The sequence below is a fragment of the Rhamphochromis longiceps genome, linkage group LG9 (assembly GCF_057381845.1).
Source record: "Rhamphochromis longiceps isolate RC_006_pf linkage group LG9, R_longiceps_female_GT1.1, whole genome shotgun sequence".
NCBI classification, from domain to species: domain Eukaryota; kingdom Metazoa; phylum Chordata; class Actinopteri; order Cichliformes; family Cichlidae; genus Rhamphochromis; species Rhamphochromis longiceps.
Window position 1 is genome coordinate 33143311 of NC_140565.1, and position 27084 is coordinate 33170394.

The window sequence follows — 27084 nt, forward strand, 5'->3', positions numbered from 1 at the left end:
TCAGTTATAGTACACCAACATCAGATAGGGGGCTGGGATGTTTTATTCTAAACATGAACTACTGTTACAGCAACAGACATGGACTACATGCCCCACACAACAAACACATGCCTGCTCCTCTCGTTAGCTGAAATGAACTGCTGGCATATTTGTTTTACATCTATACTGTCCAGTCTCTCCTGGTGGACATGGCATCACATTATTCATGGTTACATACAATTTTAGACTAATGTGGACCAGGCCTAGCACCTACTTGGCAACCTTGAGACCTCAGAATTAGGGAGACATTCAAATGGGCTGGGGGGATATACATGTACATATATATACAAAAAACTTGAATCTTACAGTGTTTATTTATAAAATAAGATAAAATAAGTTAAATGTCACCGTTATTACCGGAAACAGCCCGGGGGTGTCCAAATTCAGAGGCTGCGCCCACCTGAGGACCCGGCCTTTGTGGTCTAAGTGGGCCGGGTCCTCCGAAAGCCAGGTAGACCGGAAATGAACGACTGTGAAATTGGACGGTCTAGCCTTCAGAATTACGTCACCTGCCGTCTGCTCCTTGCTGTCTAAAATATAACCAGACGCTGGCGTAGATGGTCGAATAAACTGCTGTTTTCACACAGCAGTTTATTCAGCTGTGTGAAAACCCGGGAAAAATCCTCCCGAGAGATTAATAAAGTTTTATTTAATTTAATTTAATCTAATAACTTTAATCTCAGACAAAAAGATTTACTCACCAACAAATAAAACACAACTAAAGCACTGAAAAAGGCCAAACAATAACACGTTTAAGTTATTTAACGTTTACACAGCTACATTCTCGCCTGAAAATGTGTTAAAAGTTTATTTTGCGACCCAGAAAGAGAAATAAGAGTAATATTAAAACTAAGTAGCTGCAGTAATAGTAGCCATTGTTGGAAACTGGAATTGGCGGGCCGGTCTGCGATATGGTTTTCAGTTTTGTTGTCCGGGTGGAAAATCAGGAGAAATTGGGGGGAGAATGGTCGCCCCGGGAGATTTTCGGGAGGGGCACTGAAATTCGGGATTTCTCGGAAAAATCGTGAGTGTTGGCATGTATGGCCTAGCATAGCCTGTAACGTTATTGTGACGGACACATTATATGAGTGAACTTGACTTTAAGTGACTTACAGGTTTCTTTGAAAACCAATTTCTTATATCCAGGTTCTTCCTTTGCGCTGCCATCCTCCTCTCCTCCTGGCAGCGCAGGTTTGTTTGCCGCTGCTGAAACTAAACAGAGCTCCCTGAAAAGCTCAGCCAATCACACTGGCCATATTTGTCACATGACGTAGGACTCCAGTAGAGAACGTAATTTAACTCTTTCTGCACCGCTCGCTGAATGAGACGCTGACAGATCGTTTTTTTTTCTTACCATCGGGTTTGTTTTTCTTTACTCGAAGAGATCAAATTATTGGTGGGGACAATTCAATAATTGCTGGTGGGGACATGTCCCTTCCGTCCATGCCAAATCTACGCCCTTGGTTCTCCATCATCAAAGTAGATGGAGCTTGGAAAGAAAGCGAATGGACTTCTTTAGGTTTCATGAAGATGTTGCATCTCTCACCCCACTGTTGGCAGTCACCCATCTCCAATGCAGTTTTGAGATGGGTGACTTTGAAAGCTCAGAGCAGGCGGCAGACCAGCATGCACAAGCGCAAACAATGTGCGGTAAATGCGGGAAGCTTGCACCAGCCTGTAGGCTGTACGGAAAGTCAGAGAGGGACATCATTCTTCTTCTGCTCTTCTGCGGCAGTTGCCAGCTTAAATTTTGGTGTTTTGTCACCACCTGCTTGTCTTCACAGCTCACAGAGTAGTTGAGCGCTCACCGTTTATTTTTTTTCACATCTATTCAAAAAAGGCTGAAAGTGGAGTCCTGCACAGCAAAATCTCCAGTGTTAAATTAACACTGTGTTACGGCCGAGACCGTTTTAGACGAGGGACAGGACTCAAATGCAGGACGCCGAACAGCACGCAAGTAGATTTTAAGAATAATGTTTAATGACTTCACAAATATTCATAAACAAAAGGTGAGTTAGACAAGTACGACGTTCCACCACTGAATCTAAGTAACAATCTGGTCCGGGTCAGAGGGGACAGCTATTCCGGGAACTGGACTGGAAAGCGAGTCACATTAGATCCAGGAAAAGGTCGGGGTCACTGTAACAGAGTGCAGATGTTCAGATACGGATAAGGAGACATATGAATATGTTGTTGGTTCAGAATCCTCCTTCGTACTGCGTACTTGCCACAGGTGGTCGGAGATGATGTAGAGGGGTGAGTAGTCCGGGTGTGTAATCCAAAAACTCCTGGCGTGGAGGCAGAGAGGCAGGTAGGTGATTCGAGTAATAGCCTGTGGGACTGCCAGATGGTCCAATATCCAAGTAGGAGCTCTTCGGCAGGGATTGGCAGTTAGGTGTAGCTAAGAGAGAGGCGCACAAAAAACAAACATACAGTGAGGCAAGGTGATTCACAAAATACATAGGGAATCATGGTGGTGGCCTGCACTGACTGATGTTAGCAGAGAATCTGGCGAAGAGAGATTGAGAACGCTGGCCTTATGAGTCCCCGGCTAAATTACCCACAGGTGTAAGCGATCAGCAAAAACACTGAAGCCCCTCCCAGGGGTGGAGACGCCAGCTCGGAGGGAGACACAGTGGCACACACCCGGACCATGACACACTGGAGATTTTGCTGTGTGGCACTGCAGAAATCCCCCTGCACGAAAATATTAAAACACACACTACACACACTTGTACTTCTGTATTTTTAACTAGGGTTTCTCCTGCTTGTGCATCACCTTCCTCCCTCAAAATGCATCACTGCATTTAATCCTGCTTGTTCAAATTCAAATTCAAATTCAAATTTTATTTGTCACGTACACAGTCATACACAGTACGATATGTAGTGAAATGCTTAGACAACTGCTCGTGACCTAAAGAAAACAAAAAAGGAAAAGGCTATGAATAAGATAGGAAATAAATATGAAACATTAAAAAGGGTAAATTTAACTAGGAAGGAATAAAATATAAATTAAGGTTAAAAATGAAATAACTGTACAACACAAATTAGAATGAAGGGTAAATTTAACTGGGAAGAATAAGATAAAGATAAATATATAAATTAAAGTTGAAAATAAAATAACTGTACAACAAAATACACAATATAGAACTATATAAGAATGTATGAAGAAATCTAAATATAAATAAATATATACACAATAACAGCAGCTGTACAAGTATTAACCGGAAATGAAGAATATAGTGACCAGTGTTGTGCAAAACCAAAGTCCAGAAAGTCCAGTGTGTGTGTAAGAACCATATGTGTGGGTCAGTACTGTGTGGTGGTGTGATTGAGAGACCGTATCGCCTGCGGGAAGAAGCTCCTCCTCAGTCTCTCTGTGTTGGTCTTCAGGGAGCGGAATCGCTTTCCTGACCTCAACAGAGAGAACAGTCTGTTGTTGGGATGGCTGAGGTCCTTCACCATCTTCCTGGCCTTGGTCCAGCACCGCCTGCTGTAGATTGAGTGCAGGTCAGGGAGCTCGGAGCGGATGGTGCGCTCAGCTGACCGCACAACCCTCTGTAGAGCTCGTCTGTCCTGCATGGTGCTGTTCCCGAACCAGGTTAAGATGTTTCCCGTCAGGATGCTCTCTATGGTGCACGAGTAAAAGTTCCTGAGCACCTTGGAGGGCAGTTGGAAGTCTCTCAAGCGTCTGAGGTGGTAGAGACGCTGTCGGGCCTTTTTCACCACGGTGTTGATGTGACAGGACCATGACAGGTCCTGCGTGATGTGAACTCCGAGGTATTTGAAGCTGTCCACTCTCTCCACTGGGCACTCGTTGATGACGGGGGTCTGGTAGTTCCTCTCCTGCTTAGTGCTGAAGTCCACTATCAGCTCCTTTGTCTTACTGACGTTTAGAAGGAGGTTGTTCCTCTGGCACCAGTTCTCCAGATTCCTAATCTCCTTCAGGTAGGCCGTCTCGTTGTTATCAGAGATCAGGCCCACCACGACGGTGTCGTCAGCAAACTTGATGATGGTGGTGGAGCTGGTAGTGGCCACACAGTGGTGTTCTGTCTTTAACTTTGAAACCACTTCCCTTTTATTTTCACAAGCCATATGATACATGGAAATCCAAACAGTTATCATGACTGACATGAGTTTTTAATAACTGCATATTGTATGCCAAAAACATTAAAGTAATCAGTTCATTAGTGATTCTATTATATATATACTGTAGGGTATTTACCTCAAGCTTTGATGTTGTAATTAAAATTAAATTGAGCACTTGATAAGAACCATATTTGACATTTATAAGATACTGAGCAGTAAGTACCAGAGTCAAAACTGCACGTAAGCTAACTTTGTGTATATTTTATTATTTATAGGATCAATAAAAACCTTTTTTTGTATTTTTATCTCCTCATGCAGCAAAACAAACTCAAATTTTAAAACAACAAAGACATTTATAGGACATTTCACATGAGTAAACTAGAACAGAAATGGCGCAGCACCGACTCCACTGACAAGAATCAGGAGGTTCTGACAGAATTCTGCTGCTATTTATTGCACAGTTTAAGTAAAATCAGAAGACCTAATACATAAATAAATAAATAACAACAATTCAAAGGAAGTCTCTGCAAATGCTGGCTGCCAGCTTCAGACAGGTGTTTTTTCACCTCCATTATTCAATGGGAGACATGGATATTTCAAAATCTGTTAAGTTCTGACAGGCAGTTAGCAAAGGTTCCACCTAGTGGAGAAAATACATATTGCTGTAACAATAAAGCTTTAGCACTAATTGTTACACTTCATATCCTTTATTACAAACAACTGTTTTTAGAATACTTACAGAATTAAGCGCTGCTATATGAACATGTACATGCTGCTAAAAGGTTTTGTTAAAGCAACATTTAGACAAGCCGCAAGTTAAGTGTTCATACACAGCTAGCAAAGCTTAACTGGTTGTGCTTTTGCCAAAACCAGAGACAACAAAAATGCATGCAGTCAATTTAATCCATGAAACGAAATAAAAAGTATGTACTAGGTTAACCAACTACATCTGCTGAGGTTCTGGAATCTCAAAGGCTTTAAGCACAAATATTTAAAATTAGGTACACTAGAATAAAGATGTGAAACACCAGTTTTTTGCAGGAAAAAAGTTTCTTGTTGTTAATTTTAAGTAATGTGTAAGTAAATTCAGAGAATGCATGAGTAACTTTAAGTGTTGCATAATTTTAGGTATTTTATCAGGATGGAGACAAATTTTACTCTGAGTAATTTTGATTTCTTGGTATGTAGCTTATAAATGTATAAGGTGACTATAAACATCTGATTATGTAAAACAAAGCCTCAGATTAGCATACAGTCTACATATTCATTTCTTTGAAGCATCCAGTACAACACGGTGTAAATGCAGCTGTTATCAGGAAGTAACTAGTTTACGGGGTAAATTTCATTGTCTGTACTTCTCGATCAAATCCTCAAAGCAAACATCACATCTGTAGTCTTTTTATTTACTTGATAATCCTAACAGTCCTGGTACTTTTCTAATACTTAGCTGAATACTTTAAAAGTTTAACAATACTTGCTTGCACCAGACAGCACGTCTGAGGTCATAACTGATCTGATGGACTTTCTCGCAGTAACACTAAACAGGAGATTAAAGCTGAATTCTGTGAAGCCTGATCTTAAACTTTGAAAGTTTGACCCAATGGTCTGGCAGTTTTGTCACAGCAGTGTGTGCAGTATTCATGTGTTGGTGTGTTTTTAGAGCACACGGCACTCTGAATGTTTTTCCACAAAGGTCAGCACAATAATGCTTACATCTGCAGTTTGCATTATTATTATTCAGTTCATGTGCAGTTACGGTGTTAACGTCATTTTAACGAGATTAACGCTAACAGCACTATTTTTTACATGATAAAAACTACCAAAGAACTTTCCACTCTGAGCACAACTTAAAGGTTTAATTCCAGCTTAGATAAGCTTATGCAAATTTAAGATGCTAATCTGACCAAAGGACTTGCAACATTGATGGCAGTTGAAAGGTTTCACTCCAGCGTGGATGATCTGATGTTCTCCTCATTTGGCACAGCTACATCTTTCACCACGGCTGTCTTCCTCTGCTTATCCACCACTACTATGTACATTCACAGCATAAGAGGCCATCCAGGTGGGTCTCTTTACATTGCTTTCACGTCCTTTTACGTCAACACCTTGCAGTCTAGCCAGAACACCAACACTTCTTATTAGCCTGCACCCACGTGCACTTCTGACCTGTAGTCAGTTGACTGAAGTAGGTGCACTGAAACAGATAGTGCTCAGAGTTGGAGCGGTATGAACAATACACCTGTCACTCCTCTGACTTGCTGCTTGACGGTGAAGGGAACTCTGGTGCGATGTCGTGTTCTGGCGCATCAGAAACTGCTTGTCAAATAGAATTTACTACAGCACAGAGTAGGAGCGTCAAAGCCAGAATGTGGTGTGAAGAAAAGGGGAGGCATAGATGCTCTGTATGTTTTGTTGTTCCCTGCATGTTTGATGAAAAAAGATGTCAAAGTACCAACTCCATCTGATGTCCCTTGATTTCCTCACTGTTTACAATCCAGTACAGTACAGTGAGCTTAGTAGAAAAGTCTTACAGATCCATTTCTTGGATGGTATTTGTTTGGTGATGGTTAATCCTCCTGCACTCTGCTTTATAATCCAACTGCAAATCCTTAGTATAATCCCATCTTCCAGGTGTGTCTGCTCTGCACAGAGTTCGGAGGAAGGACGATTGAATCTTCTCAAAACACTGATTATTGGATTATCTCCATGGATCCCTATCACTCACCCTCCCTGTATGAGCAAGTCTGAACATGCCAGTATATGTGCTGTGAGACTTACACTTCTTTTCAGTATTCACCACATGTTGAATATTCAAAATCAATGCAGAATTAGTTCTCAGTCATACAATATATCTATTACAACTTAACCCCATTTCTTCAAGTGGCTTTTCCTTCTGCAAGCCACCAATGCAAATAAGAATGTGTTCTTCAGCCTAATTAAATAACGGCTACACAGGCACGCTCACTGACTCACAAGAGGTATTTCTGCAACTTTATAACACAAGTACTACTACCACCAAATATTACTGTTTTGAAGGGAAGAGACTAAAATGTAACTGGGACATTTTGGAGCATGAAGAGCTTCTAGGAAAAATACTTGTTATATATATGCTGTATATGCAGATTCTTACATTTGAACTTTATTACTCACTGCAAGCCCAGAAACACTACCTCATCAGATCTAACTGTGATATTAGCTGACACCCTTTACAGGAGATTTCATCTGAACTCTGTGGAGCCTGATCTCAAGGCTTTTAAGTCCGTCCCTGCAACCAGAAGAGGAGATTTTCATCTCTTCGGATTCACTGTGACCAAATGATGGGAGTGATTTCAGCCCTGTATGATCATGTTGATGTTTGCACAGAGCAGATAATGAAGTGAATGTTTTTGCACATTGGTCACACTGAAACTGTTTATTTACAGCGTGGGATCGTTTGTGTCTGGAGTATGAACTGAGATTCTTGAAGCTTTTGTCACACTGGTCACAGCTGTAGTTTCCTTCAGTGTGTGTCTGTTCATGAAGTATACGGCTATTTGAATGAGAGAAGCTTTTGTCACAGTATGTGCACTTGTATGGTTTCTCTCCTGTGTGGACTCGTTTATGTGCTTTAAGCTGACCTGCAGTGGTGAAGGATGACCCACACTGGTCACAGACGTGCTTTTTAACCCCACTGTGAATGAGTTCATGGCGTTTTAATGCACTAGGTGTGGGGAAGCCTCTGCCACATTCTTTGCAGTAGTTCAACTTTTGTCCAGTATGTCCACGTTGATGTATTTTTAGATTCCTTTGATGATAGAAAGTTTTTCCACAAAGGTCACAATGAAACTCTTTCCCACCACCACAGTGATGACAGGGTTGAGAACTGGATCCATCTGTGTCGCTCTGCTTCTAAACAAAGACACAAAGAGAGTGTAAGTCAGTCCTTCAACATTTTTATCCTGAATGTCACTTAAAAAAAAGAAAGAAAGAAAAGAGTCCCTACATCATTTTTATGGTTTCAATTATAACATTTAGGTTATGTTACAGATCACTACCAAAACTGGAGACTCCTCAGCTTCCTGGCACTGTTACCCTCATTCACTGGCGATGCCACCGGGGTCAACAGAACAACTGAACTTTCAAGCAAATTGCCCAATCCTATACCATGATAATAACAATATAATAATACAGTGGTACCACAACAAGTAACAGTAATTCCACAATAACATCACTCTAATACTGACACAATTCTGCAGCAATACAGCAATAAGGCAAAAGTAGATCTGACTGCTGGGTCCACCTGACAAGAAGGACAGGAATATGGTACTGTTGAAATCCTACTACACATACAGACACATAAATTCAATCCATTGCATCCTTAAACAACAGTCTATATAACCGGCAACAAGTCAGACTCACTCCCGATGGGTGTTGGACTCGCTGCCCTTTGTCACAAATTCTACCAGTAGTAATAGTAGACATAACGATGACCAGTACTACAAAATGCAATTTTTATTTCAAAAAATGTAAGCAAATTCACAACTGAAACTAAATTGGATGACTCAACCAGTGTCCCATTGAAATGTAGTAGAATTACTAACATGCAAACACAATTGAATAAGCCGAGTTGTTCCAAACAGTCAGGCTAAAATGACAAGATAACAATATAAATACATACCTCACAGTAACTGCACTTGTAGAGTCTCTTTCTGGTGTGGATCTGTTGGTGTTCTTTCAGGGAATGTGGATATTTAAAAGCCTTCTCACACAGGTCACATTTATAGGATCTCTCCTCGGTGTGGGTAATTTTGTGGATTTGTAAGTTTGCATATGTTGTAAACCATTTGTCACACTGATCACAGCAGTACACATCCTCTCCAGTGTGAATGCGTTGGTGTTTATTTCGGCGTCCAAGGTTGTTAAAGGTTTTCCCACAAAAGTCACAGCTGTACGCCTTAATTCCAGAGTGGGAAACTTGATGAGTCTGTAAGGCATCGTTGCGAGTATAAGATTTACCGCACTGATCACACTTGTAAGCCTTAACTCCACTGTGGATGAGTTGGTGATTTTTTAGCCCACTCTTCTGTCTAAAAGGTTTTCCACACAAGTCACAGCTGAATGGTTTCTCTCCAGTGTGGATGAGCGTATGACTATTTAGGTTATTCTTTAAAGTAAAACACTTTCCACACAGGTTACACTTGAATGGTTTAACTCCACTGTGAATGCGTTTGTGTGTCTTTAAGGTATTCCTCAAACTAAAAGATTTTCCACACAAGTCACAGCTGAACGGTCTCTCTCCAGTGTGGATGACTTGATGTCTTCTTAGGTTAGACTTTACAGTAAAATCCTTCCCACACACATCACAGCTGTATCTTTTCCGTCCCTTTCTTCTGTGAGGTTTGTCGGCTTCCTGAGTGCGCTGACTTCTCGCTCCATGTTGGTCCTGCAGTGACAGAGATACAAACAGAGGCAGTGAGTGAAATGCAGTCATGGAACAAACCGAAACTTCAAACTAGTTTTAAACCTGAAGGTTGAAACAAAATCAAGGCTGTCAAAAACAATGTTTACAGTAAGGCAAGGTTCAGTACAGATGAGAATTCAAGCAGAAATTCTGTGAACTATTTGAATATCTTTCAGAGATTGTCATGGTCATATATCAAATCAAATCAAATCACTTTTATTGTCACATCACATGTGCAGGTACACTGGTACAGTACATGTGAGTGAAATTCTTGTGTGCGAGCTTTACAAGCAACAGAGGTGTGCAAAGTACAATAACATAAGAACAAGCAAAATATAAGAATGGCTAAATCTGAGAGTTATATGAATAAATATATGTACAATATAAGAGTGTATGCATATTACTGAATGTGTATACTAAATATGTATGTCTACGTGTGTGTATACATATTTTACAAATTAAATAGAGTAAAACAATAAAATATATAAAATATACAGTGGTTGGTAGTTGACATGTGCAAAACAAGTGGCATTTATATACAGTATGGCGTGCATAATGTTGAAGTTCCAGTAGTGAAGCTGAGGTGTCTATGAAGTGTTCAGCAGTCTGATGGCCTGGTGGAAGAAGCTGTCTCTCAGTCTGCTGGTACGGGACCGGATGCTGCAGAACCTCCTTCCTGATGGAAGCAGTCTGAACAGTTTATGGCTGGGGTGACTGGAGTCCTTGATGATCCTCCCCGCTTTCCTCAGGCACCACTTCCTGTAGATGTCCTGGAGGGAGGGAAGCTCACCTCCGATTATCCGTTCAGAGCACCGCACTACTCTCTGGAGAGCTTTGCAGTTGTAGGTGGTGCTGTTGTCATACCAGGTGGTGATGCATCCAGTGAGGATGCTCTCAATGTGGGCGACCATGGCTCAGGGGGTTGGGAAGCGTATCTGTCGCCGGTTCAATCCCCGGGCTCTCCGTCCTGGTCGTTGTGTCCTTGGGCAAGACACTTTACCCTACCGCCTACTGGTGTTGGCCAGAGGGGCCGATGGCGCGATATGGCAGCCTCACTTCTGTCAGTCTGCCCCAGGGCAGCTGTGGCTACAACCGTAGCTTGTGTGTGAATGTGAGAGTGAATGAATAGTGGCATTGTAAAGCGCTTTGGGTGCCTTGAAAAGCGCTATATAAATCCAGTCCATTATTAATGGCACAGTGATAGAAGGTCCTGAGGATGCGGGGGCTCATGCCGAATCTTTTCAGTCTCCTGAGAAAGAAGAGGCGCTGCTGCGCCTTCTTCACTGTTTTGTTTGTGTGTACTGACCACGTAAGATCCTCAGCCAGATGTACACCAAGGAACCGGAAGCTGCTCACTCTCTCCACAGCAGCGCCGTTGATGGTGATGGGGGTGTGTACTTCTCTGCACCTCCGGAAGTCCACTATCAACTCCTTTGTCTTTGCGACGTTGAGGGTGAGATGGTTGTCTTGACACCAGTGGGTCAGGGCGCTGACCTCCTCCCTGTAGGCCGTCTCATCACCGTTGGTGATAAGACCCACCACTGTAGTGTCGTCCGCAAACTTCACAATGATGTTGGAGTTGTTAGTGGCTGTGCAGTCGTAGGTGTAGAGTGAGTACAGGAGAGGGCTCAGTACACACCCCTGTGGAGCACCAGTGTTCAGTGTGACGGGGGATGAGGTGATGCTGCCCAGTCTGACCACTTGGCGTCTGTCAGACAGGAAGCTAAGGATCCAGCTGCAGAGGGAGCTGCTCAGTCCTAGATCCTGCAGTTTCCTGTCCAGCTTCGAGGGAACGATGGTATATCAGGATTGTGATGCATTAGATGAGCCCAGTGAAATATAGAGCATTCCCAGAGTATTTTAATTTAACAAAACACCAGCACTTGGTGTCCCTGTATCAATTTACTCACGCAGATTTGACTGCAGGTGCCATGTAACTACAGCAACAACTGTGACTGGCCTCTCTAGTACAGTTAATTCACGGTCTCAATATAAGAAATGTTAATCTCGGCATCAATAAAAGGACACATTCGTTGAGAAAAGTACTGAACACACGGGAATGTCCAAAGAAGACAAATATCGTTTCTCCTAAAAATAATGGCCACAACAAACGGGATACAGGAGGGGGATAAAACACCAGGACAGCCACAAACATAAATGCTGGCAACAACGTAGACTGCTTATGTAGAGCTTATAATTTAACATACGAAGATTGACCACATAAGTCTAAGTCAGCCAACACTCTGTCATGTTGGAAATAACTCTTTATTTTTCAGTATATTTTTCAGTAAGCAGATAGTGACAAACATGCCTGCTGCGCCCAAACTTTAAAGAGCCACTTTACATCATTTCTGCCAATAAACAACAAAGCAGTCTCTCCATGGTATTTCTCATTCAACGGACAGAGAGCACAAAGACGACTGCCACCAGCTGCAGTGAGTCTGTTGACCCACAGAAAAGTGAGATACTTTCCATGTGGAGGGGTGTGGCCTGCAGTGCCGTGCAGGGAAGGCAGACGCACCTGCACGGCATCCGTAATCACGCCCGCCGACTTAAATATTGTACTGGGTCATGTGGTTGTGGTAATGTTGAGCTGGCAGCGGAAGAGCTGCAGCTCTGTGTGCATTGTGAACAGCAACCATGTGTGTGCTAATAAAGAATGCTGTAAAGCATGGTAATGTCACCGGGTCTGCACGGCAGACCCAGGACTGGGCCAGCAGAGGGAGGGGCCGGTGCAAATGGTGGCCGACCTAGTGTCACCAGTGACTTCAACATGATCTCCTTTTATCTAAATTACATATGAGCAGAAATGCAGGACAAGAGAGCCATACTTAAAAAATGCTTTAAAAATTATTGTTTAATTGATTGATGTTTTTGTTCCCGTTTCTTATTAAAGTCTGATCTTTTTTCTTGTTTTAATTTCAGAGATTCTCTATGTGTGAATATACTGAGGTTGAGAAAGAATAACAACACTAAGCCTGATGTTACCTGAGACCGTAATAAAACCAACAGCAGCCGATAAAGTGCACATAGTTATAGCACTGTAGCTTAGCAGTGATATTGTGCTGACCTTTTGTGTTGAACTCATTGTTTCCTCTGTAGTGGCCGACCTGAGTACAGGTGGGTGAAAATGTTCTTCTGCTGCTCCGTCAGACTCTTCTCCTCCTGCTGAACAGCTGGGACACAGAACAGATCTTTGTTAGGCAACCATCCTTGAAAAAAAAAAGAACCTACGCAAATTAACATTAAGAAGATTGACTTGTTCCAGCAGCTGCAGGATGGTTTCTGCAGGCTGAAGAACAGCAGTCACTGCAGGAATTAACATCTGCACATTGATTGTCTATTAGAGGAACAAAGTGAATGCAGACACACACAGACTCTCTCCAAACCCGCAGAATAAAAGCTGTCCAGCTCTGTGTGTCCATCAAAATGTTTTTTACAAATCCTGCTGGAATCAATGTTGTTACAGCTGCAGTCAAAGCAAGATGGAAATATTTGAGAAGGAAATGTTTAATCCAATCAAACCAAAAGTCTTAACAGGTAAACACAGAATAACTGCAGTTTGGTTCCCCATTATAGCTTCAGAATTGACGTTTGTGACAGCAGGTGCACAAACAAGGTGATCAATTTATCCCTACCAAGTTAAAACAAACTATTCTAAAATAATTAAAGAGTGAGGATGTCAAAGTTATTGAGAGAAAATAAATTTCTCTTCCCATTCCTCTTTAAGTAAAAGAAGCAAACTTCAAAAGTCATATATGAGATCTGCCCAACTGATCACACAACTGAAGTGTAATCTGGACGTGAACGAATGTGTATTTTGTGAAAACAAACCTGAAAGCCTGACTCACTCCTGGCTGCAGTCCAGTGGGATTCAGTTACCACGCTTAATGACCTCGTGAAAACCAGCCTATTATTTTACGTGTTTAGTAGCCATATACATGTAGAAACGTGTCTGTACAGCAATACCACATAACCTGTGCTATATTTTATAATCTAAGCATCTAAGTCTTTAAAAGGAATAAAAAAAAGAGATGAGAGTGTTTATGATAACACATTTCTCCTACTTGCCTCCACACAATGAGCCGTACATAACGATGTAGATGCGCAGACCTTTTTAGAGTCGACCTTTAAAAAGAGCTGCAGTGATCGCGGTCAGCGCTCCTTTTGTCTCCTCTGCTCCTCAGTTTGTTCTCCTTCAGCGTGTAAACCATAAACGGCAGGAGACCTGCAGCAGTGAGCAGCGTCCAGCTTCCGAAGCGTGGATCGCGACACCCAGGTCACGTGACCAGGACTTAAACCTTTGGCGTAATCAAGTCAAAATGATGGAGCTATATAAATAATATATAAATATATTTGAACGGCTACTGTCACATGACAGAAAGCGAGAGACAAAGAGTGGTGAGCTCCATTGACTCCCATCAGCAGAGAGAGGGGGAGAGAGCCACACACTGCGCTGTGAATTCATTCAAATCTCTCAATAAACGCGCCTCTGCTTTTAAACAACACAGGATGAAATCTTCAGCTCGGGCTCCATCCGCTCTTTTTTCTACTTTCACCTGAAAAGAAATTGCCGAATCGTTTGACGTCATTGTCACGCTAACCCGTTACCCACGCGCTGCGCAGCCGTGACGATATGCGCTTCCGGTGTGAATATCTCATAAACAAATCCACAGCAGAGTGAAGTACAGGAAGGTTTCCTCGTGTTCAGAGGCTGCTGAGCAGAGGAGGATTTAAAGATGTGCGTGAAATTGACGATCTGTCAGAATTATCTAGGCCAGCGTCTGGCTTTTATTGGCAGTGTGTAGAACAAACCCGATGACACGAACTGACAGAAAGCTAAAAGTCAACCAAACACATGCAACGTTGCAAAACCAGCTGTAAACCTGTGTGCTTATCACAGTAAACACAGCATCCTTTCTCTGTGTGTTTCGCATCATAAACTGACTTCTAAATAGATTTATTCTGAGCAACACAAACAATAAAAGATGGAATATTTTGCTGAAGCACAAAGTTTTCTGTCTTTAACCGTCTCAGTATTTTTCTTTCCTTGTTTTGCGGGATTTCTCCAAAACGTGTAGACCGCAGCTACTGACAGTCTGGTATAATAAGTAGTTTGTTGGGGTTGTGCAGGGCTCGTCTGCGTCACTCAGCAGCATCCATCAACATGTAATGGTAGCCGAAATGGCCAGTAGGTGTCAATGCGGAGATGGGTTTCTGATTATTTCAGACGGGTCGGATGTTGCAGTGTTTCACGCTTTGCACATTCAGGATCTACCCAAGACTAACCGAACTGACATTAAAGTTTGCTCAGTTCTTACCCTACAACCCACAAACCGAGAGAAGGGGTGAAGCTGGAAGCAGGGAGCAGAAACCCACGTGGTTATCTGTAGACCCATCCCATTTCCGGCGTATTCCACCGGACACGAAGCCAATAGCGCAGACAGGGCAGCACGAGAGTTGAGGGCAAGCACCAGAAAGAAGTCCCTCCTATCTCCTTTTCCTGATCACTTTACCTTAACACGGATGAAAAGCGGCGGGGGATTGTCTGACCGGCTGGAGCGGCATCTAATAACCGACTCGCAAAATAAAGCAAAATAAAAACAAACCAACAAACACGAAAACACCAGACATTATGATACAGACTTATAATTTACACCGATGTTTTTTTTTTAAAATTCTATACACGTTAAGTGAGCGCGAGAGCCCTCGGTGCGCTTGCTTGTTGCTGAAGTCAAAGTAAACTTTATTGTCATCTCCGCTACATACAGAGAAACGAGACGACGAGGCTCCAGTTACAACAATGCAAGTAAACAAACAATAAATATAAGAAGAGTAAGAAAATAAATATACACATTAGGACTCGGGGTAAAGGATCAATAACAATTTCAAACTTATAATTTACAGTTTGATGATTTAAAGTCTCACACACAACCTGTTGAAGGGGGAGGGAGACCCGCTGCTTCCAGATAGAGCACATTTCATTCATAATGTTGTAAATGTAAGTCCATTATGTATTCATGATTTGCTCCTGGATTGTGCGAAGTCCCAGAAATAAACCTTAGACAAAGTGAATCTGTGAACTAAGGTGTAGGTCTGTTAGGTTATGTTGTGGTGATCCTCGTGTTGGGGGATTTGTGTTCATACTGGAGTGCAAAATTAAAACCAATGGAAGATGGAAAACCAACAACTTCCCACTACGATGAATCAAGGTTTGACCACATTGTTTTTGGAGCCAAATAAGGACCTCTTAATGATTGATAATTGAAGACCAAATAGTTTATTGATGATTTATATGATGATTATAAAATATTTGCTCTAATTTTAGCTAACAGACTTAAGATGGTTGTTGACTCGTTATTTATGAAACACAATCTGGCTTTATGCCCAAAAGACATATAACAATATCAGATTGGTTTTAGATATTCTGGATTATTCTGACCTAATAAATAGCAGTGTTTTCATATTATTTTTAGAGTTCTACAAGGCCTTCGACACGGTGAAGCATGAATTTATATTTCAAGCTCTAGATAGATATGGTTTTGGTACTTACTTTCTACGTTGATTAAAGCATTATAACAATAACAGCAGTGTCAAATTAACAAACAGTACTTCACCCAGATTTAACATACAAAGAGGGAAAAGACGAGGCTGTCCCAAAACAGGTCCCTGTACCTGTTTTAGTTAATTGCCCAACTATTGTTTAACCATATGAAGTCAAGCAATGTAAAAGGTATATCGCTAATTGGCAAAGATTTACACATAACACAGGTAGCTGATGACACTACATTATTCCTAAAAGATGAGTATCAAATTTCTATTGCTATTGAAACAATCTCCACATTTCTTAAAGTTTCTGGATTGTACTTGAATATTCCTAAATGTGAACTTATGGCAATAAAAGAATGTTCAAAAACAGCTTTGTGTAACCTTCCAATAAAACAAGAAGTTTGTTATTTAGGTATTTGAATAACCAAAAACCAGGAAAGAAGAATTGATCAAAATTATATCTAATTCTAGTGAAACTCAAACACAGATTTACTCTGTGGCTCTTAAGAGATTTATCATTAAAAGGCAGAGTATTAAAAACTAAAGCAGATGGCATCTCTCATCTTACATACGCTGCATTGGCATTGCACCTTGATAATAAACTCATAAAAGAGGTTGGTAAGTTACTTTTCAACTTTATTTGGAAAAATAGGACACACTACATTTAAAAAAACAGTTCTTATGAACTCCTGTGTCAACGGAGGACTTAATATGTTAGATTTTAACACTCTAAATAACACATTCAAAATAAATTGGTTAAAAAAAATCTAATTACTAATCCTACATCCATTTAGATACTATATCATGTTTTCTAAGTTAGGTGGCACTGATTTTTTCCTTACTTGTAAAATCCCCATAAAAACCTCTGTTTTTCATCGCCAAGCTTTTTTTTTTTTTTAGCATGGACTCTTATATAGAAGCAGAACTTTAGTCCACACAGTTATTATATGTAGAATAACAAGGATATCTTATATAAAAGAAAATCTCTCTTCTTAGGGAGTTGGTTTAGGAATAATATTGTTTTAGTCGACCAATTATTCAATTCCAATGGTATGCTTTTTTCCTATAAAACATTTTGTCTATATTTAATAATTTAGCTGTAAATCGTGATGATTATACAAAAACATTTGGCTCAAAACCATCACAGGTTTGTATGCTTTTTAAGAATAAACCTAATATCACTTCATTCCACAGGCCGTTGGCATCTTTATTATAAACTTTTGTTGGAAGATGTGCTTTTCTAAGAATTCTAAAAACAACAACAAATCTATCAGATCTTTATTTCAGGATAGTATAACCACAGAACCGTATGTAATTTTTTTTCTGGAACCGGTTGCCTGTCGATATTATGTGGAACGAAGTTTGGAAGACGAAGTTTTTAATTACCAACAAAGTTAAAGACATTTATTATAAATTAATACACAGAATTTACCCATCTAAAGATTATCTTCAAAGCAAATTCAAATTAGACATTGATGCAAACTGCAGATTTTGTCAAAAGTGCAAGGAATCTACTATGCAGCTTTTTTGGTTTTGTAACCTTGTGCAAGACTTTTGGCCGAGATTATGTGTTTTTATCTCAGAAAATGTATTTAAAGGATTTGTACTGTTTTGGAACTATGTATTATTTGGTCTACAAAAACACCAAAGACATTTCAACATTGACAACAGATGTGTGATTAACTTGTTAATCTTAATGGCTAAATGTCATATTCACAAATCCAAACGTTTTGGAAGACATCCCTCTTTTTATGTATTTTCCTATGAGCTTGTGCAATATCTTAATTCAATTAAGAACTCTACTAACCCAAAAGCTATAAAAACTATGGTTGTGTGTAAAAAAAATGAAGATCCTTCAATCACTTTACTCTTTGCTTTGATCAGTTAAACTTTTCCCCCTAGCAAGTTCCCCCTGTAGGTTCTGAATAATGTTTAGTTGTTTGTTTATTGTATACATTTTTTGTAAGCATAACACCTATAATATAGTACTGTTTAACTCTAGTTTGTATTGTACTGATGTTTAAATAAAGGTTTGTAAAAAAAAAAGAAGAAGAAGCAGCAGCAGGGGGAGGAGACGAAGAAGAAGGAGGAGTGTGCGTACTGTGCTCTTTGCTGTGTCTTTCCGCCGTTTTAAAAAAAAAAGGGCACTTTTTGAAGAACCCGCATCAAAGTATTGTGGAGAAGCGTCGTGTTAAATCTAATTGATGAACGGCTTTTTGTGAGGTATGTATTGCAGCTGCGAAGACGAACGTACGTTCTCCTGCTAGGTTACAGCTGGTAGGAAGGTGCGTTCAGTGTGTCTTTGTAATTTTAAGTTTCCATGTCAAACGAGATGAAACAGTTATTTCTGGATGCGCACTTATTTGCTGAGTTTGGTAAAAATGTGTTTTTGTAAACCACGTGATGATTTAAGTCATTTAATCTTTACAGAACATGTGAGCGAGGCTAAAAGAGCAATTTTTTTATGTTTAGTAAACTGACGTTTCTAAATGTAACTGCTTTTATTTTATTAGTTCTGACGAGGACAGCTGAGTGATGTTGTTGGTGAGCTTGGATTAAATCATCTCTAAACAAAGAACTTGTCCTCGTGGTGACTGACTTGGGGAGTGGAGGTCAGTGAGCCCATTGTCTCTGCTGGTCCGACTCCAACTACAAAGCCGGCCCGCTCGCCCCCTCCTGAGTCTGAGAGGAGATCCAGAGTAAGTCAGTTATAACTACACTGGTTGCTTAACTTCATCATTTTCTACAGGGTCTCTCTCTCTTAGCTCACTTTGGTTTGATTTCTGCCTTCTGTTTAGCCTCTCTGTTTGTCTGCCTCAGTACTTTAATGTTTTAAGAATAAGAATAGGAATAACTTTATTTATCCCGAGGGAAATTCTTTTGTCATGTACATGCTCAAAGCAGCAGGAGAGACAGACTTACTTTTATCATTTCAGTTAAACTCTTTGTTTCCCTTCATATGAAGGTGATGTCTGTGGAGTGATCTATGTGGAGATTGTGGGAAATACACATGTTGCAGTATTTCAATAAGTGTCAATAAATCAAGAAGCAAAATAATATTTAAACTAAAACACATTAAAAGAAGTGTTTTGCTTGTAACTGCATACGTGCCTGCACAGGGGCGGTTAGAACAGGATGTACTCAGGATGTGGCATACACGATCACGGGCCTCATAACAAACAACAGGAAACAGCTGGGGGTGAAAGGGTCTCGAAACTGCATTCTAAGTGTTGTAAAAAGCAGATGCAGCTAACTGTCGCTGATGCATGATATGTAACTTGCTCATGCATCTCGGGTGTGTACAACCCTTTAAATAAAGAAGTTCTCGTGCTTCCTCTTTTTCTCAGGGTTCCTGGGCTGTTGACCTGGTATTTTCAGTTCTTGTTCATTGTTTATCCTCTGCATGTTCTACTTCCTGTTTTATTGTGTTAGCCTTACTCTGTGCATTATGTTCTAGCTCCCTTCCCATTTATCATTAGTTCATTATGCTCAGCTGTTCTCTCACCTGTCTCTAGTCACTCATTTTTCAGCCTGTGTATTTATGTTCCTCAGTTCCACCAGTCCAGTGTCGTGTCATTGATGTTATGTTGTCGTTCCCGTCTGTGTTCAGTTATTTAGCCAGCCACTCAGTCTTTCAGTCAGCTAGTCAGTCTTGCCGTTGCTGCTTTGTCCATTCACTCGCACCAATAAATCCTCTTTGTTCTGCACCATGAGTCCTGCGTTTGGGTCGTCTCTTCCACGCCTCCACACATCTGTGAGATCTACCCGACTACACTGAGGGTGGTATCGTGCACGTCTCCCACATATGTGCTTAATACATAATTGTTGTGTACTGGACCTGATCTGAGTATTGGTTGTTTGTTCTCAGCCCAACATAAAACAATCGGGACAAGAGGCTCAGCATGACCTCATTAAAAATCCACTTTTCTTCTTTCATATTCTTTCTGACGTCTTTTCTTGTGTAAGCTGCTAACTCTTGTGATGGAGATTTCTTTATTTTATGTGTTGATCATATGTTTTGACAATATCACTTTAGTAATATCTATAGTACATTTTTTGTGACTTTGTTCTACATATAGGAAAACATCAAAAATGTTATTCCACACACAGATGGGTATTGTGAGTGAGTTGGACTGAAACTCCCAGGCACCATGAGACATTAGGCAGATAGTGAGACTCCTTATCTCCAGGGAGGAGTTGTTGAGATGAAAATATTTGAAGTGCCTCAATTCTATGCTTTATATTAACTAAAATGCCATATAAGCATATAGTGTAATATTAAGTGGCCCTGAAAAATAAAGACATTAGACTACGTGTCCTTGAGGGGTAGAATGCTGTAGACCAGCGGTCACCAACCTTTTTTGCACCACGGACCGGTTTATGCCCGACAATATTTTCACAGACCGGCCTTTAAGGTGTTGCAGATAAATACAACACAGTACTATTTAGATACAGAAACGTTTATATAATTATTTAGCCTTGTTGCACAAACATGCCTGCATAACTTAATAAATATAGAATTTGAAAAGTAACAAATGGTATCTAAAAAGATACACTAGCTACTAGATACATGTTCTGAAGAGTTTTGGCAAATAACCATTTGACATGTGCGTCTCACCTGCTCTTGTTCCATCTCTGTTCTGTCCTCATTCTCCTCTCCATCTCTCTCTCTGTTCCTCTCTCTCCCTCTTTGTGCTGACAATCAAGCCAAACACCAACATCATCAAATATACAGTTGAAACCAGATATTTATATACCCTTAAGATAAAAAAAAGATTTTTTAATTGTAACATCAAATCAGACTAAATGTTTATTTTTATAGATCGATAAATATAAAAAAACATATTTGTTAACTTTAAGAGTAAAGAGAGAAACTATCTGTATTTCTTAATTGCAAATGGCACCAAATTGTATTCAAAATTGAGCCACACTTATGGAGCTCCACAATTATTTTCCTGGTGTTTTGGTTGACATCTCTTGATTTTCCCATGTCAAAGAAACAGGATCTGTGTTTTGCCTTATATGGATCCACAGGTGTGCCACCAATTTTCTCACATGGACTCTACGAACCAATCAGAAGCTTCTTCAGCTCAGAATAGAATCGTCTGGAGTTTTCTTATTAATTAACAATAAACTTAGTGCATATGTGCTCCTAAATTTGATGAAAGTGATAAAAAACAGAAAGCTCTGTCTCTCTTTATTCTGACATTTAACTAATTTAAAATATATTTCAATATTTATTTATCTAAAACAAAACAAGTTTACTCTAAATTGATTTTTAACAGTAAAAAAATGTTTTTATGTTTTCTCCCTAAAGTGTATCTAAATATCTGGTTTTAACTAGAGATGGACCGATCCAATATTACGTATCGGTATCGGTCCGATACTGACCTAAATTACTGGATCGGATATCGGAGAAAAATAAAAAATGTAATCCGATCCATTAAATATCACGAAAGCACCTCACAAAACTTGCAACACGCCGTAACTCACCTCAGAACGTTAGCACGTCGGAGCAGTATGCATCACGTGATAGAGCGGCTGTGGCATGCAGGACCTGTCGGTGGTCTGGATAGCATGTGGAGCTTCGCTAGCAACCTGGCATTTCATCTCCGACAAAGTTATGTAAAGCAAGTGTGTAAGTCCATCTCTGAATGTTTGTAAAGCATTCCCACGTTAAGCTTAATAACCGATATATGGAGCGACTGCCTCTTCTCTCTCTCACACTCTCTTGCTGCTACTTCAATCATGAAACTGCTTAATGATCAGCTGATCGGCTTTTCTGTCGCGAGTCCGTCTCTCTGGTTTGTTTTTGGCCCACTTTGCACCAGAAAGAGGAAACCAGCGGCTGAACAACAGCAGCACGTTAAAGCTAGATAAGCTGTTGTTAGAATTTATTTAATATTACTTTCTACTCGAGGATCTTTTTCTACGTAGCTGACGCTGGTAACTGTCCAGGGGCGGATCTAGCAAAGTTTAGCCAGGGGGGCCGATAGGGCATTAACAGGGAAAAGGGGGCATAAAGACATACTTTTATTTCTGATTCTCATTTAAAATGTCTAGCTTTTAATAAATAATTATCTGACACCCAAAGTTTTATTCTGATGTAAAATATATAGAAGTCCAATACTGTATATAGTAACTATTAATTCTAATATACCCTAGTAAGCTATAGTGCTTTTTCCTTTGGGAAGGTACCATCTGTGCAGTCTGCAGTTCTGTTGAAGAAAGATGTTGAATCTATTTAATATTTCTTGAAAAATAATTGATTTCTGTGCATTTTTTTCACACTGCATCAAATTAAGGTTGATTACGTCGATTAAGCATCATGAGGTGGAGCGTGAGGGGTGGTTCCCTATTTTTTAATTTTTTTATTTTTGTTGTTGCTGGGAGTTGGAACCCTATTAGTTAGGTTGCTTAATATTTACGCTAAGTACTCTTTAAAATACCAGAATAGGGAGGATGGTGTAGGTTTAAGTTTATTAGATTGATCAGTATTGCTGAACTATGAAATATTTTTTTTGCATACAGGTATAACAGAATAGCTTTAGTGTTGTTGTTGTTTTAAACTTGATTATGAACTTATACAAAATGCAGCAAGATATTAAAAAAACAGTTTTATTGATTAAAAAATACTATATCGGATTCATATCGGTATCGGCAGATATCCAAATTTATGATATCGGTATCGGTATCGGACATAAAAAAGTGGTATCGTGCCATCTCTAGTTTTAACTGTGAATATACTGCTGTGTATTGAAATTCCTCTTGTTTGGCATAGAATTATATTGAACAACATACACAGCATAATCAATAAGATAACATCTACCTACGTTTTTTTCTTTGAAAGACGCCCCTTATGTCCATTGTTGTGTTCATCCGTACATAACTAAAAACGATTTAGAGTTATTTATTTAGCCGTGGAGGGTAACAACTAAAAATATGGAATAAACACACATGTAAGCTAAGACTCTCTAAAAAGAAAAACAGCATTGTTGTTCTGCTTTTCATTTTGCCATTTGTTGATTCACTCGAAGAGTGAGAAGCGTAATATGGGCCAAGTAATCAGTTTGATATCAATCTTTGGTGATACACCGTCATATTTACATTATTTGTACAATACGAGTGATTTGCTTTGGTACCTGGTTAAACTTAAGCTTTGCTCTGTCTGCAGCAAGCTTGCAGGCAGCAGCTTCTCCCCCCTCGCTCACATGCGTAACTGCTGTCCTCAGCTAGTACCTGAGCTCGGGTCCTACCAAAATTAGGGGGAATTTACGACGGTGTGCAATGTGCTTCGAATGTTGTGTGTTGTTTTTGACAAGACCAAGAAAAAAGTCAGTCGAGACCAAGACCACGTAAAAGTTGTCTCAAGACGTCCAACTCTACTGGTACCTAAAAAAAAAGAAGATTTATACATGATGCACGTGAAAAGACCTAGGAAAACCGAGTTGACAATAAAAACGATAACAAAATAATGCTGAAAACCGATAAATGAGCTCACTTCAAATATTTACCATAGCATAGCGTCCCCAGACACCTGAGACGTTTGGCAGATGGTGAAACTGTTTATCTTTGTGAGGTAAGAGGGGGCACTTGTGGATGAGCTGAAGGTATAGACCTGATGTCACTGTTTGGGTTCTTTGTCATTACAGGAGAAAGAAGTGAAAGCAGGCCGAAACCTCAGCACATGGATGACATCAACCAAAAACATCCAGCACCAGAAAGTAAAGATGAGCCAGCGGCGATCCCTGTGGAAAAGACTTTTCCTGCTATGAAGCAGCTCAGAAGACGCAAGTGCGCCAACAGGGAGGAGAGAAGCTTGAGCTGTGATCAGTGTGGAAAGACCTTTACTCAGATTGGTAGCTTAAAATCACATCAGCTGATCCACACCGGTGGGAAACCATTCAGCTGTGATCAGTGTGGAAAGTCTTTTACTCAGATTGGTCACTTGAAATCACATCAATTGATCCACACCGGTGTGAAACCATTTAGCTGTGAGCAGTGTGGGAAGTCTTTTACTCAAATTGGTAGCTTGAAATCACATCAGCTAATCCACACCGGTGTGAAACCATTCAGCTGTGATCAGTGTGAAAAGTCTTTTACTCAGATTGGTAGCTTAAAATCACATCAGCGGATCCACACCGGTGTGAAACCATTTAGCTGTGATCAGTGTGGAAAGTCTTTTACTCAGATTGGTAACTTGAAATCACATCAGCGGATCCACACCGGTGTGAAACCATTCAGCTGTGATCAGTGTGGAAAGACCTTTACTCAGATTTGTAACATGAAATCACATCAGTTGATCCACGCCGATGTGAAACCATTCAGCTGTCATCAGTGTGGAAAGACCTTTACTCATAGATCCAGCTTAAAAGAACATCAGGTTGTCCACAGCAAAGTTAAACCATTCAGCTGTGATCAGTGTGGGAAGACCTTTGCTCTGAGATGCATCTTAAAACAACATCAGGTCGTCCACACTGAATTTAAAGCTTTCAACTGTGATCAGTGTGGAAAGTCTTTTACTCAGATTGGTAGCTTGAAATCACATCAGCTGATCCATACCGGTGTGAAACCATTCAGCTGTGATCAGTGTGGAAAGTCTTTTACTCATATGTGTAACTTGAAATCACATCAGCTGATCCATACCGGTGTGAAACCATTTAGCTGTGATCAGTGTGGAAAGTCTTTTACACAGGTTAGTAGCTTGAAATCACATCAGCTGATCCATACCGGTGTGAAACCATTCAGCTGTGATCAGTGTGGAAAGTCTTTTACTCAGATTGGTAACTTGAAATCACATCAGCTGATCCACACGGGGGTGAAACCATTCAGCTGTGATCAGTGTGGAAAGTCTTTTACTCAGATTGGTAGCTTGAAATCACATCAGCGGATCCACACCGGTGTGAAACCATTCAGCTGTGAGCAGTGTGGGAAGACCTTTACTCATAGATCCAGCTTAAAAACACATCAGGTCGTCCACACTGAATTTAAAGCTTTCAACTGTGATCAGTGTGGAAAGTCTTTTACTCAAAAAGGTCACTTAGAGAGACATTATATGATCCATGTTGGAGTTAAATCATTTATCTGTGATCAGTGTGGAAAGTCTTTTACTGGGATTGATAGGTTAAAAATGCATCAGCGCATCCACAGTGGAGAGAAACCTTTCAGCCGTGACTAGTGCGGAAAATCTTTTACTGGCATTTGTCACTTAAAATCACATCAGCTCATCCACTCTGGTACTAAAAAATTTGTATGTGGTCACTGTGGAAAGGCTTAAACTCAAAAGAAGGGCTTAAAATCACATCGGCTCATCCAGTATGGAGTTAAATCATTTGTATGTGGTCAGTGTGGAAAGTCTTTCATCCGTAACAAAAGTCTATTGAGGCATCAAAAGACCCACAAAGTGTCCTCCTGTGAGAAAAGGGGCAGACCAATGGGACATTACCCTGACAGGGTTCATTTGAACACAGTGGGAGAAACAGGAGTTTGAACAAAAGTTCTTCTGGATGCTGCGTCAAACTTAAAAAGCTTGAGATCAGGCCTCACAGAATCGCAGCTTGTGTTCCATTTTGTTTCATGCATTTAATTGACTGGTGCATCTTTGTTGTCTTATATTTTGGCAAAAGTTTAGCAAGTTAAACTTCACTGGCTGTGTCCACAAACAGCATACAGACTTAACATTATTCCCATCTTCTGATAACAAGAAAAGGCTAAATGTCAGAACAGTTCACCTTCTGGGTCAAACTATCAGATCCGTTACTGTTTATTTGGCCATTCATCGTGAGGTAATTATCAGTGTCACTGCTGTGCCACTTCTGTTGCAGCTTACCAATGTGCAATGTGTTTTCATTGGTCCCTGTTGTCTTACAGGATGTGAGTCTGTTTTGATTCATGAAGAGACAAACCATGTTTTTTTTTTATGTTGCACTGAAAATATTATTACTGTAAGTCGTAAATGTCTGTCATTTAACCAGGCAATATGTAAACACATTTACTTTATCCTATGAATAAAATGAATTAAGATGTAACGCATCTTTCTTATTGTCTGAAAAATTGCAGCCTGCGGTCCCAGCTGACTGTAACTTAGGTGTGGTGCCACCTTCTGGCAACACCATGGAGAATGTTTGTGGACCGTTTTGACCTTTTGATTCTTGTGTCTGGTCTTTTTGTGGGTCCCTATTCGCTTTAACAGCATCTCCAAGGATTTCAAACACAGATTCCTGCATCCTCAGGACATGTGGATTTGCTGAGGACACAATTTCTTTGAAGGAAGTACAGGAGATTAAAAGGATTTAATATAAAACACAGTAAAGATAAGGTTTATAGGGTATAATCAACGTAACGTTACAGGAAAAAAGTAGGCACAATTGAAAAGACAGAAATTATTATAGTATATAGAGACTAGTTGGACAATGTAGAAGAAGCAATTGAAGTGAAAGAGAAGAAGATTGTTGGGTCTGTGTTTCCACAAGCTCCACTAGTCTAGGGACTTATTCATCATGAGGAAAACAAGACAGTCAGCGATCGATCGATTTGCTTGCAAAGGAGGCCTCATCGGTATCTACCACAAAATGACCCCAAATCCGGCCTCCGCTTGCTGCCTTTTATTGCAAAAGCGCCTCCCACCGTAAACCCGCCAAATGGTTCTAAAACAAGACACTATGTGTCTGTATGTGTAAACATCTGTATGCATGTGCAAGAACGTGTGTTTGTTTGAGTGAGTGTGTGTGTGTGTATCCATGACTTCCTGCTCACCAAAAGGATCATAAAAGCAGGAAACAACATCACAAGGAACAGATCTTCCAGAGAGAGTGCATCTGCAATAAAACCTCCCCCAGCACAGAGTGGGTGGAGACGTGGTCAGGATCAAAGGACTGGCTTGATCCTATAGATTGAACTAAGACCTAACAAATTTAAGAAACACAATGACAACATTCAACAATTAGACTTAAAGATATACAGTGGGG

The 27084-nt window shown here is 40.3% G+C and overlaps 2 protein-coding genes across 6 annotated transcripts; one reads left to right on the forward strand and one right to left on the reverse strand.

The window, feature by feature from the left end:
- Positions 1-4434: 4434 nt before the first annotated feature.
- LOC146662672 (uncharacterized) lies at positions 4435-15009 on the reverse strand. Of its 5 annotated transcripts, none has more exons than XM_085417464.1 (4): positions 14890-15009; positions 12639-12744; positions 8786-9550; positions 4435-8016 (listed from the first exon to the last, which is right to left on the reverse strand). In XM_085417464.1, exons 2-4 carry the CDS (start codon positions 12654-12656, stop codon positions 7321-7323), a joined length of 1479 nt encoding a protein of 492 aa, XP_085273590.1. In that variant the 5' UTR covers positions 12657-12744; positions 14890-15009; the 3' UTR covers positions 4435-7320. The 5 variants fall into 5 exon arrangements, with proteins under 5 accessions (XP_085273590.1, XP_085273589.1, XP_085273588.1 ...); XM_085417463.1 differs by lacking the exon at positions 14890-15009 and adding an exon at positions 13682-14872 and having other exon boundaries at positions 4436-8016; XM_085417462.1 differs by lacking the exon at positions 14890-15009 and adding an exon at positions 13403-13626 and having other exon boundaries at positions 4436-8016.
- A 3179-nt stretch (positions 15010-18188) lies between these two features.
- Positions 18189-26139, forward strand: LOC146662673 (uncharacterized). Its single transcript, XM_085417460.1, has 3 exons — positions 18189-18340; positions 18631-18816; positions 23770-26139. Exon 3 carries the CDS (start codon positions 23805-23807, stop codon positions 25293-25295), a length of 1491 nt encoding a protein of 496 aa, XP_085273586.1. The 5' UTR covers positions 18189-18340; positions 18631-18816; positions 23770-23804; the 3' UTR covers positions 25296-26139.
- The last annotated feature ends 945 nt before the right edge of the window (positions 26140-27084 follow it).